At 50.7% G+C, this 12,456-nt stretch overlaps 4 protein-coding genes across 4 annotated transcripts; 2 read left to right on the top strand and 2 right to left on the bottom strand.

Moving 5' to 3' along the window:
- Positions 1-659: 659 nt before the first annotated feature.
- trr1 (thioredoxin-disulfide reductase TRR1) lies at positions 660-1,926 on the top strand (the record flags this gene model as incomplete). Its single annotated transcript, XM_026760755.1, has 3 exons — positions 660-681; positions 769-1,668; positions 1,727-1,926. 3 exons carry the CDS (start codon positions 660-662, stop codon positions 1,924-1,926), a joined length of 1,122 nt encoding a protein of 373 aa, XP_026619009.1.
- A 2,637-nt stretch (positions 1,927-4,563) lies between these two features.
- Positions 4,564-5,765, bottom strand: aof2 (putative lysine-specific histone demethylase Aof2; the record flags this gene model as incomplete). The annotated part of the gene is made up of 2 exons (XM_026760572.1): positions 4,564-4,592; positions 4,655-5,765. 2 exons carry the CDS (start codon positions 5,763-5,765, stop codon positions 4,564-4,566), a joined length of 1,140 nt encoding a protein of 379 aa, XP_026619008.1.
- Positions 5,766-6,876: 1,111 nt separating this feature from the next.
- Positions 6,877-8,266, bottom strand: TVP38 (TVP38/TMEM64 family protein; the record flags this gene model as incomplete). The annotated part of the gene is made up of 3 exons (XM_026760436.1): positions 6,877-7,243; positions 7,308-7,727; positions 7,797-8,266. 3 exons carry the CDS (start codon positions 8,264-8,266, stop codon positions 6,877-6,879), a joined length of 1,257 nt encoding a protein of 418 aa, XP_026619007.1.
- A 1,493-nt stretch (positions 8,267-9,759) lies between these two features.
- CDV56_106607 (CCCH zinc finger and SMR domain protein) lies at positions 9,760-12,074 on the top strand (the record flags this gene model as incomplete). The annotated part of the gene is made up of 3 exons (XM_026760226.1): positions 9,760-10,688; positions 10,746-11,450; positions 11,504-12,074. The coding sequence occupies 3 exons, from the start codon at positions 9,760-9,762 to the stop codon at positions 12,072-12,074; spliced, it is 2,205 nt and encodes a 734-aa protein (XP_026619006.1).
- Between the last annotated feature and the right edge of the window lie 382 nt (positions 12,075-12,456).

Below are 12,456 nucleotides of genomic sequence, written 5' to 3'. Positions count from 1 at the left end.
GACCGGGTCTCGCCGGGGGTTGATTCCTAAGAATTGACGCTCTGGATGAGCTCATGCAGAATTCCAGTGCATGGAAGCATCGAGAGATTATCGAGAGATCATCGAGAGAGTATCATAGAGAGTATCATAGAGAACCTGAAAGACTTCTATCAGGTAAGTATTCCTCTGTTGACCCGGCGGCTTGCTACTGGTCTCATCTTTCGTCGTCGTGCTTCATCCTCATCATTATCAATCAAATCCGTCGATCCACTTTTTGTCCCATCCCCACCATAACCAACTGCATAACCAAACGCATAATAATCACCATCACTAATACAGACCAGACCAGACCAGACCAGATTTCGATACTTCTGCCCCTCTTCTTTCTTTCGCCATTTATCAATCTCTTTCTTCACCTCCAATCAATTCCTGACCCTGAGTTGGCTTAAGACCTCCCCTTTGGCCCCCCTTTTCCCGATACTCTTTTCCCTTTAGTCCTCACAAAAACCGTCAAACTGTTTTCCTTCGCCTTTCGTCGAATTTCCTCTTCTCTCCGATCCTCTCTTGGACTGACTGCCGCTGCTGCGTCGTCGCTACATCAAAAGTCTTCCCCGCCTACCTCGGTTCTATCGAATTCGCTATCGACGCCGTTGCGCGTCAATTCGACCTCCGCTTCCAGAATGGTGCACACAAAAGTCGTCAGTAAGTATCTACTCCTCGTGCAACCCAAAGACCTCAATTGTCTGCTTTTTTGGTTGAACCCGTTGCTGACGTGGTGTCCTTTAATAGTTGTCGGCTCCGGCCCCGCTGCTCACACTGCTGCTATCTATCTCTCGAGAGCGGAACTCAAGCCTGTTCTCTATGAGGGTATGCTGGCCAATGGCACGGCCGCTGGCGGCCAGCTCACCACTACCACCGACATCGAGAACTTCCCTGGTTTCCCCGATGGCATTGGTGGCGCGGAGCTGATGGAGAACATGCGCAAGCAGTCCATCCGATTCGGCACAGAGGTGATCACCGAGACTATCTCCAGGATCGACCTGTCCTCGAAACCCTTCAAGCTATGGACAGAATGGAACGATGGCCCTGATCAGGAGCCCGCTCGTACTGCAGATGCCGTCATCATTGCTACCGGCGCCAATGCTCGTCGTCTCAACTTGCCCGGTGAAGAGACCTACTGGCAGAATGGAATCAGCGCCTGCGCCGTCTGTGATGGTGCGGTGCCCATTTTCCGCAACAAGCCCCTGTACGTGATCGGTGGAGGTGACTCGGCCGCCGAAGAGGCCATGTTCCTGGCCAAGTACGGTAGCAGCGTCACCGTGCTCGTCCGTCGTGACAAACTTCGCGCCAGCAAGGCGATGGCCAACCGTCTGCTGGCTCACCCCAAGGTGACCGTCCGCTTCAACACCGTTGCCACCGAGGTGCTGGGTGAGAAGAAGCCCAACGGCCTGATGACTCACTTGAAGGTCAAGAACACCGTTACCGGCGAGGAGGAGGTTGTCGACGCCAACGGTCTCTTCTATGCTGTTGGTCACGACCCCGCCACCGCCCTCGTTAAGGGTCAGATCGACCTTGATGAGGATGGATACATCATCACCAAGCCAGGCACCAGCTACACCAGCCGCGAGGGTGTGTTTGCTTGCGGTGACGTCCAGGACAAGCGTTACCGCCAGGCTATTACCAGTGCAGGTTTGTGACCACCGATTTCCAGTTTCTCCTTGATCATAATTCTAACTATCCTCTTCAGGATCCGGCTGCATTGCTGCTCTCGAGGCCGAAAAGTTCATTGCTGAAGCCGAGGGCCCCGAGGAAGAGCCCGTCGCCGTCTCCGTCGAGAAATCAGCTGACAAATCCGCTGTCCAGCCCGCCGCTCAGGAGATCAACGGTGAAGTCAAGAAAGACCCCAAGGGCGCCGTTGCGGAATACAAGTCGAACCCTCTCCTCTAAATGGATCATCGCATCTTAGTCTCCCGGCATCGCATCCTTCTTACCTTCTCCACGCCTCGTCGCCTCAACATATCATCTTGATATCTCCTTTCTATGCCCCTCATGGATGCGTAGGTTTCTCGCATTAGACTTCAGCGTTTGTTGCCAAATTTCCTTATGATTTTCTATTTTCATTTTTTTTTTTTTTGTCCCACTACCTATGGTGACTCACTCCGGGATCGAGATGAGATCGTTCTGGGAATCTACCTCTACAAATAGAATAGACATAGAGTTAATGCCAAGGTTGGAATTCATGACTTAAATTTCGGTACACCGTGGGCATGGGGAAAGCTCTACCCGGTTGTTACCAATATAATCCTGCTTGAGCAATGCTGAATAGTATCAATTCTGTCTGCACGGTCTAGGAGTATACTTTTGTTACATAGCTAAAACGCTGCCTCGGTATTACTAGAAAGAACCAGACCTCATTTAGCACATTTCCAGCGCCAGCCCCTTCATACCCATGTCCCCTTGACATAGAACGATAAATCGTACTCATACTTGAGTCTCGGCTTCCGGCGGTCTCCGCGGAGAATGAAAACGGCCCGCGGGCATCACCTCTTCGAAGGCTGCCATGCCTCGAACGGATTGGCCGCGCGCCACCGCTCCTTGATCTCGTCCGACTTCCTTTCCCACTCCTTCATATTCTGCTTCCATCGGTCCCAGATCTCCGTGTTGGTCTGCCGGTTTACCTCCGTCTGTTCGATGTACGGCCGTTTTTCCTCTTTGCTGGCCTGCCGCCACATGAGGCCCAGCGCCTGTCGGATTTCGTCGCGCGCGCCTTTGGCATTCGGGTCCTTGGTCGTGGCTTGTTTGGCTTCGTCGCATTGAGCGCGGGCTTTACCCCAGTAGTCCTTCTGGTAGAGGAGGAAAGGGTTGAGGCCTGTTCGCGCCGGTCGGGGTTCGGGCGGGCCGAGCTCGGCGTGGACGGCTGCGCACATGGCTTGTTCGTAGGCCTGTCGGAGAGCCGTGTCGCCGGAGAAGGAGTTGTTTGATCGTGCAGGCGCCGATGCGTCGGTGGGATCTGCTGATGTGGAAACGGGGGCGGGGGATGCGTTTGAGAAATGTGGTTCCTTTCTCTTTTGCCCGGTTGCTACTGGTGTGCCCAATTCCATTGTCTTGCCCTTTTCGGGCACCAGCGGGTTCGGTACCTCTATAGGTCCGAGGACGGACTCGATGACCTCTGATGCAGCTCGCAGACCGGAGAGATAGGCGCCGTGAACGGTGGCCGGGTGGGTGCCGCAGGTGGCCTCTCCTGCGAAATGTAGGTTGCCAATCGGCTTCGCCATCAGGTCATAGTCATCCGGCAGCGCCTGCGCAGCTACGTAAGAGTAGCTTCCCCGAGTGAATTTGTCAGCTGCCCACCGCGTGATGATGGTCTCCAACGGATCAGGTACGGCGACGTGCTTGAAGACATTGCGAAGCTGACTCGTCACCTCTGCAATGATCTCCGCGTCAGGCGTGCACTCCGCCTGAAGGGCTGCGTCGCCAGCCATCAGGGCGATCAAAACCGGGAGACCTGTTGTTTTCATGCAGTTCCAGAAGAGATAGAATCGCCCTCGATTGGCAGCATAGTCCTCTTGCACCATGCTATCTCGATTCTTGGGTTCCCGTAGCAGCCCAAACATGTCTCTCTCGGTATCCCAGAAGGGTTGCTCGAATACGAGTATCACTTTGTTCATGACCCCGAAACCGAGCCTTTCTATAGCTCCGCGCTTCCAATTAGGAAGAGGCGGCGAGAATTCTATAGAGCCATACTTCAAGACACCAAGTGACCCCGTGAAGACCACTTTGTCTGCAACGAACGACTCGCCGTCTTCGCAATGAACCACTGTTTTCCGCTTCCCCGAGCCCGTAGAATCATAGGCGATCTTGCTCACGATCTTGTTCGTTCGAACGTCGAGTTTCTTGGGTAACGACCACAGGCCGTAGGGTACCTGTTGATAGCCGCCTATGACTTGTGAATGCTCGCCTTCAAATTCGTTGCCCAGATCTTGGTCCCAGCCAGAGAGGCTGAGATTGCCAATATTGGTAGCGTTCGCGTATTCCAGATTTGCGAAATGCCAGTTGATCAATCGCATATCTTTGGGTGTAAGAGGAAGCATGCGTTGGTACTGTTTGACCCCATCATCCATTACGGCGCCCAGAGTTTGCGACCCTGAAGCTTTGGCCACAGGATCTAGGTTCAGAGATGCTTTGGGAGAGACTCCATCCTTCAGCTTCCATCCCATGGCTTGACAAGCAAGAGCTGCGGGCTGCTCTTCTGTCGGACCAAGATCGGTCGGCAAAGGGGGCACAGTCGCCCTTATGTCCGCTGTTTTGTGGCCCACACCTCGCCGGACCTTTTTAGTGAGGAACAAAAGTCCAACGGTACCTGCGGCGCGAGCCTCTTCGTATTGTCTTACGGTGAGACCGTCGCTCATTGTCAAATCGCGGCCGGAGTCTATCAACCCCCTATCTCCTTCGGCGGTAGGTACAATAACAGCTTTGTGACGGTAGAGTCCGGAGCGGTCAAGAACATCGATATACAGTCGTTCATCCATCGCGTCCTGAACTTCATCGACCGCCGAGCCGTCGATATCATAGATCGTCGATATATCACGTAACAAGTGATAGGGTAGCGCCAACTGCCCCCGAATTATCTGGTCTAATGGATTCCCATGCTCGAAACCGACGATGATTTGCGCACCCATCTCGGCCTTGGGCACAAATCCTGGGGCTAACTTGGACGACTGAAGGCTCCGTAGAGGATGAGAATAAATACGGCCTCCAATTCTTCGCCTTCCCTCCAATACGACAACCCGCGGTGATGTCAATGGATCATGATATTGATTGAAGAGACCTTCCAATTGTCTTGCGCAACCCAGGCCTGCCATTCCAGCCCCAATTACAACAATGACAGGACCGTCCTTGCGTCTTCCTTTTCTAGGGGCAACTAGAGCCGGAGGTATTTCAATGCAACCAAAGTTGATGTACCCATTCCGTACAAGCCATTCGTAGGCAAAAGAAGCCAGTCCCATCCACCGGTAGTCTTTCGCACAGCCCAGAGCTTCATCTTTTGTGACACTGACCATTGGATTTCGCGTCCAGAGGCGAAGGATTCCGTTTCGTATATTCAAATAAGCTGTGACATGGAGATGGCACAGATGATCCTGTAATGCTTCCTGCTCTTTCTTGTGGAGAGCATAGGGGTTGAGTCTGCATGCGTACGCTGCTGTAACACACTGTTGGGCGTAGACGGCAGCTGTGAGCTTAGAAGGTATGGACGATCTTGGCCGATATCTGGCATAGTCTGCACTGCCACTGAGCCCTCTGGGGTCTGTCGTAACAGAAGAAGAGGACGTCACATTGTTGACAGTTGATGGTGGAGTTGAGTTCTTCTGGCTGGGATCATACATCAATGACACGGAGGTGGCTGAGCCGCTAAGTATATCTCTACTCGTATCCTCATTGAAGTCATGTGTCGTAGAATCCGTGCTCTCAGATCCACCAACGCCTCCATCGAGAATTCCGTTGACATCTTGAGGTCTTGTTGATGACTGGATAATTGCGGCAGGACTGGACGTCTCGTCATTCATTTGATTTAATGCATTGTACGAACGAGAGCTGCAAGGCCGCTTCGCCGGAGGCTCCGACTGCTCACCAATTCCAGGCATAGTTTGATTCGATAATGATGCATACTGCAAGTGTGGGTTACCGTTGACGTATGAAGTTGCCTGAGATAAGTAATGGTCGAATTGCGATAAATCGTAGGGCAGGCCATTCAGACCCTGCAGTCCCATAGACGCGGTAGTCTCCATCCTCGCTAACAAGGGGTTTGATGGACATTTGACGGGACCACTTAAAAGTTGATATTAACCAGATAGCCTTCAGCCGATTCAGATGAAAGCCGATTATTGTCAGGTGTCAAAAGCCAGCACCCCTTCCCTTTCCAAGACGAATATGGCGATATTAGATGTCAAGATTTCCATCCATGGTGGGTCCACTCAGAGGGCGCCGTTGAATCAGGAAGGGGTTCTTGGAATAGTGCAAAGTATGATACTTTCTATGAGATTGTCAGATCGAAGTGATAACCACCTGAATGCTTTAAACAAAGGCAAGGATGTTTCGTATCGCAGGAACATATGTAGTCGGTTTCATCTTACCTTGAGGCGAAGAGTAGATAGATCGTACAACACTGCGGGTGGACAGAAAAGTATGATCCTAGGTCATAGAACGCACGCCCTTCGATCTAATTACAAAGATATTGGATGGAGACAGACAAGTTTATCAAGGGATGTGCTTCAATCAGAGAACAATAAAATTCAGAAACTGTGTGCGATGCTCGTGTGTCCTCACTGCAAATGTGGTCTGAACAGGAAGACTTGATGGTGTTGGACGGGAGCTTCGGCCGAACCCAGCGTATTTCTCAGTCTGAAGGAAAGCCGCATTCTGCAGAACGTCTCAGGTCTTCACATCTTCAATCACCTCAGATTTGTCATTTCGCAGTCTTTCTCCAGGTTTGTCTATGAGATGCATGATTGAAACTCACAATTCTCACTTATACAAGCAGAAATTTTCTTTTTTCTTCTTCCTTTCATAGAAAAGCATTGCAAGCCCCAAGCCAGTAACAGCTTACCCTTTAGGTGTCTATGATTCGCTACGATCTTATCACCTCGTATGTGCCCATTACGGCATGACTAGTGCTGAAAGAAGCCCCCCTGCTACGTCTAATCCAAGCGGAATTCGAGGTGCCCTGAGCTCTTCTTGAACCCTCGTGCCTGATGTCCTCCCTTTACACCACATACACTAACTGCGTTGAGAGGACGTGGAGTGACATGGCTTGTGATGGGCAGGTCTATTAACAATGTGTACATGATGAACTAGGTGTATAATTCGTGAAAATATGACTCGTGGACAATGTGACAGGTCTCAGCCGGATCGCACGTGTGTATGGAGACGGAACATCTCACTGTCGGGTCCATCGCCATCCCGGAAAACGTCTGAATCATTGTCTGTGAATCCATCCCTATAGGGCCCCTGGAACTGCTTTTTCGTGCGACTGGACGAATTTTCGCTGCCGCTCTCATCATCGATAACAATATCAACGTTGTCATCGTCAAAGTCGTTGAATCCGATCCTTTCCTCCTCATCGCGAGCGAGTGTAGTGGCAGCAGTGTTGACGTCTGGGTCTTCGGAGAAAGAACCATGGGGACGGTGAGCAGCATGATCGGCTTGTAAAGAACTCCGTATATCTGCTCTCTCTTTGGCTTCCAACTCTTTGGCTCGAGCCAACGTCCTATAACCATACTTCTTAGCTTTTTGAAGAGCCGAAAGCCATGTGTACGCCGGGAGAAACTTACCTCTTGTATATGTACCAACCTGTAAAGATACCAATTCCAATTGTAAGAATAATACTACAGATATTCACAGCTTTGGACGCAGCGCTCATCTCCTCGTTTTTCTCGGAGAGAATCCGAACCCTACTTCCAATGAAAGCCGGAACAAGTAATTTGGGTGAGATGATAGCAGTTGCAAGTCCATACATCAAAGGATGCACCGTCGGAAAGGTTGAGACAGCACCATTGCAGACGGAGTACGGTAGGGGGCATAGGCGAATCATGCACAAGAGTTTAAGGCCATCGTACTTGAGTGTCAACGCGAGAGCAGCGAATCTTTTGTCCCGTTCCATCATGCGGTTGACAAATTTCGATAGGATCGTCCGCGACACGATGAAAGAACATGTTGATCCGAGCACGGTTGCAGTGGCATAGAGGATCCAGCTAAACTATGTGTTAGATCTAGGCTCAAAGTAACCGGTCAAATAAAGCAGAAAAACAAGTCAAACCTACCCTTTCCATATGCCAAAAATGAAACCAGCTATCGTTCCGAATGTGGACCAACCTACCAATGGTGGGAAAGAAACGAAAAAAACGCACAGCCAGAGGACAAAATACGCCAGCCATGACTGTTCCCATTTCTCAGCTACAGGCCCCAGCCAGAAGAACACTTGTCCCGTGAAGATCATGAATCCCAATCCTAGCAGCATGGCAAGCAAAGCTGCTCCAATAGCCCCAATTCTCTGCCAGAATGTTAGTCTCCGCCATGTCTTTTTTGCGCGTCGCAACATCTTCGTGGCTTGATTGAGGACTTGATCACGGAGACCAGTTGATTCCCGGGTAGAGGGACTGGCAGTGTTGCGTCTGCTGGATGTCAGACGGCCCCATAATGGCTGAGTATCTTCTTCCGCGGGCGATAGGGATTCTGCAGGCGACGTCGGAAGAGACAGAGCCCGCGCAGTAGACGTATAATCTGCAGGCATCTTCAAAAGAGAGGGGTTTTGTCCGAATTGTCCTCCGATAATCGTGATGTCGGCAATGACAGGGATCGGCGCTTAGAGGAGGAGCATGGATACAAGCCAGCCAACACTTGAGAATATGCCAATCGCAAGATTGAGATCAACTGCGCATGAAGATACAAGCCTTCTGGGGCTCTGTCAGAGAAGGTATCTCGGAAAGTGTGCAGAAAATAGGTAGATAGGTAACGGAATTCTCGATGAGCTGTGAAGCAGGACGTGCGGAGAGAGGAATCGAGCGGAAGTCAGGAAACCCCCATCAGATGTCGAAATCGAAGGATATTAGGGTGATGTTGTTACCCAACTTGATCAAGCCTTGAAATTAGCCGTCATAGTGAGATGATGTCGAGTCTGACGCCGTGATGTTGTACCTGTGCATTCGAAGTTGGAGGTTTCAGCTGCTGACTGTACACACAGAGCCTAGTACTACCTAGTCGCTAGTTAACTACGCGGTAGGTGAGTGGCTAAGGCATCAATCATCATCGTTTACTTTCGCCTGATTCAGTCGCAACTGAACTTTATCTTTTAGGCGATGTCTATGTCTCTCTGTTTACAAGCCCTATCGGTAGATCTTCAATGTACAGCTGGGATAATTGCCTCGAAAAGAAGAATGAATATCAAGATGTCGTAAGTATTGCATCTCCTCGGCTGATCGACGATCCTTTTGTTATCTCGAGCCAAGGAATTTGGTGCCTTTGGGCCTGAGGTTCCAGATCCTCCCCCACATCCATGAACCTCATTTCGTGGTTAAGAACAACATTAAAGTAGAAAATAGGGTATAGAACCTTTTAGGCTGATCATGTAAAGATTGCAAAATCATCTGAGAATATCATGTTCTTCTTCAACCAAAGAAGAGCTGATCTCTTCGTGCCAGTAGGAGTATGCATGGAGTAGTATCCCTTGTTGGGGGCTGGTAGCCTGAGCGCCTCAATGTTATGGCTGTCAATTCCCTGCCTGAGTCCCCCATCCATCCATCCAGTAGCTCAAGCTCCGTTGACCACGATTCCCGATCTCTCGTCCACCCTCCTTCTTTGTTCTCATCTTCGTTTATATCTTTCCCTTCTGTTGTGTGAGCGTTGCTTTCTCATTTTATATTGTCCAGCCGAATTCTCTTGCCCTCTCGTTCATCGTGTCTGATGGGTTCTTTTCTTTGACAGATGCGATGTGATCTTCATATTCAGTGTTCCGCAATCTGTCCCCCTTTCGCATGCCTAGGCCCCTCCTTCAACTGACACCACCAACAACTGATTGTGATTCGCAACGCCTTTCTATCTTTGGAGAACAATGGATTCTCATCTCTGAAAAAGTGCTCAATCTCAAGTTTCGAATACGCTCCTATCGCCGTCCGAGAATTTGACGACATTTACCCCTCATCGTCATATTATCGTGTCGCCTTGCCTCGCTCCGCTTCCTTCCCTCCCACCTAGTTGTCTATCGCTTCATCGAAGCATCTACTCAGGATGATATCCGACGACCTCCTTGACAGCTGTCTCCAAATCCTTCAGGACAAAGCTCTTGATGAAGAAGAACAGGCAGAGAAAGTTGAGAATTTCCTTCGGGAGAACACCTCATTGTCGGGACCATCGCTGGAGAATGCGGTACTCGACGTTCTTTGGCGACATCGGAATCGCACACTGCCCGACTCTTCCCCTCCCCCTCCTCGTCACACGGTGATCCGCCGGCCCTCGCCAGCCCCATGGCAGATGGCACGCTCCTCTACACCCCTATCTCCTCCCTCCAATCTAGGCACAAGCCCTGGCGGCTCATCTTGGTTCCAAGGCTCACGAGGAGGCTTTTCTCGCGCTCCTCTTTCATCGACCGTATCACCATTCACCTCCCCGCGACCATCCCCAAGATTGGCACTTGCGCAACCTATCCCCCATTCACCGAACCTTAATGCTTACGAATTCTCGGACCAGAGTCAAGTATCGGACTTTTACAGTGACTTTGGCAACGATAGCAATGTGGATTGGCTTGTTGCAGACGATGCGCAGAGCACCACCTCGTCTGTGGGGACAATGAGCGCCTCCGGTGCCCTCAGCGCTACTGCCCCGGAATTTGTTCCCGATATGAGCCCCCACGATATCTTGCGCACTGTGCTTGGAGATAAAAGATCCAATGAAGAGATTGAGGCTGCGCTGGAAGCAAATAGCTACGATCTCGGTGCGACTATTGCATCGCTCTCACAGGATCACGGTGGAGGCAGCTTCAGTCAGTCGGATGATGGTCGTGTCGTCGTCGGCAAATCTATGACCATGGAGCAGCCGAGATTAGCCACGTCCCCAAGCCACAATCGAAGCCCTGTTGTTTGTAAATATTGGCTGTCTACTGGACAATGCCTTCGTGCGGATTGTCGCTTCAGCCACGATCTCACCAACCATGTCTGCAAGTAAGTAAATGAAACGTATTTGGTGGATTGGCTTCACACTGATACGTGCTTCAAAAGGTACTGGATCATGGGCAATTGCCTTGCGGGTGATGGATGTCCTTTCTCCCACGACCCTTCAGCACTGGTCGCGAATCTCAGTGTGGGGGATGGCAACCAACAGGGCGGTCCGACATTTAACGTAGAGAACACCTCAGAAGCATTCCCTCCGCTACAGTCTGCAGGAGGAGCTGGGGAGCAATGGACAAATCACTACTTTGGCAAGTATCCTCATCTGTCAGGTCTTGTGGGAAATAAATCTCCCCAAGCAATGCAGCTCACCCCAGGGAAACGCAATGGCCATGGATCTCGTCCGCATTCCCGCCCAACGAGCCGTCACCAACATCGTGAATTGAACCCTACCGCGCTTTCCGTAGATGATCCAGATGCATTCCCCACGCTTGCGGCAGTGAGCGCAAAGAATGCTAGTAAGAAACACGGCAAACGCAATAACCGAGAAACCGGTTCCGTCAAAGAGAATTTGCCTACATCTTTGGCGGATGTTGTCCGTATGTCTCCGTCCCCTGCTCCTGGCAAAGGCAAACCCACGTCCAAGAACAGCAGGGAAGGGACCAAAAGCCGCGAAAACAGCGCTGCTGCGCAGTCTATCCCAGCTCCGCAAAATATTCCTTGGCTTGAAACTGGCTCCCGAGCCAACCAACAGTATATCAAATACCGTACGGAAGCTATCCGTCACGGTACAGTGAGAAACAAATTTCTCCAGAGGTAAGGGCATTGAGGTAACCATGATAATATGCGCGAACTAATATATCTCTTAGCGCTGCTCAAGCCTGGAACCGGAACGATGCTAGAGCTGCAAAAGCTTTGTCTCTTCGAGGCCAGGCAGAAAACGAAGCGATGCGTAAGTGCCATCGCGAAGCGGCAAGGCAACTGTATGAAGAGCGGAACAAACACCTTCTTACTGCCGGGTTGGATGAGTCTTCCGAAGAACTTTACGTCGATCTTCATGGCCTGCACCCTGAAGAGGCGATTGAATATTTAGAGAAGATCCTTCTGAAACATGCACGTGAGGGACGACGAGTGATCTACGCCATCACGGGCACGGGTCACCACTCGAAGAATGGCAAAGACAAGATCGGAAAGGCTGTCAAGGCTTGGCTCAACGAATGGAAATACCTTTTCCGTGAGTTTAGTGTGCCCGGGGAGAGGGGAGGATATGTCGGTGGAATCCTGGGAATCGATCCCACCAGCTATGACAAGACTCTTGCCAAAAGCCTAGAAGAGGGTGAGAATGTGAAGGGCGATGACAACAATGGCAATCTACCCGTAATGACAATGGGCAAGATTCAATTGTTGAGGCGCGAAGATTTGGAGTCGAAGAGTTCATAATCGCGTGTCTTTGTCCTTGAAGGACATTATGCGCTGGCCTCCGTTATTGCGCTCAGGAAATGACTAAAGACCTCTCAATTCCAACACCTTTACTGAAAGTGTCGGATAACCCATTTCATCTGCAGACCTTATTTGTCCGTTGCACTTCTCATCATCATCGGGAGAGCAAAGCACGCCACCATATTCTCACCGCATGCAGATCACGATTATGAGATAGACTCGTTCCTCTCCTCTTCTATTGTCCCATGCAGAGCGCATAGTGCTTACTAGTTCTTTGCTGTTGCTTGCTCTATGGGCACACCTGATCGCACCTCAATCGCGATGGTTCTTCTTCAATTCCAAAGTATATACGAGTTAGATACATTTATCAAACACTCTTAGC

The sequence above is a fragment of the Aspergillus thermomutatus genome, assembly GCF_002237265.1.
Source record: "Aspergillus thermomutatus strain HMR AF 39 chromosome Unknown NODE_1, whole genome shotgun sequence".
In the NCBI taxonomy this organism is placed as follows: domain Eukaryota; kingdom Fungi; phylum Ascomycota; class Eurotiomycetes; order Eurotiales; family Aspergillaceae; genus Aspergillus; species Aspergillus thermomutatus.
This window is presented reverse-complemented; position numbering and strand designations above follow the sequence as displayed.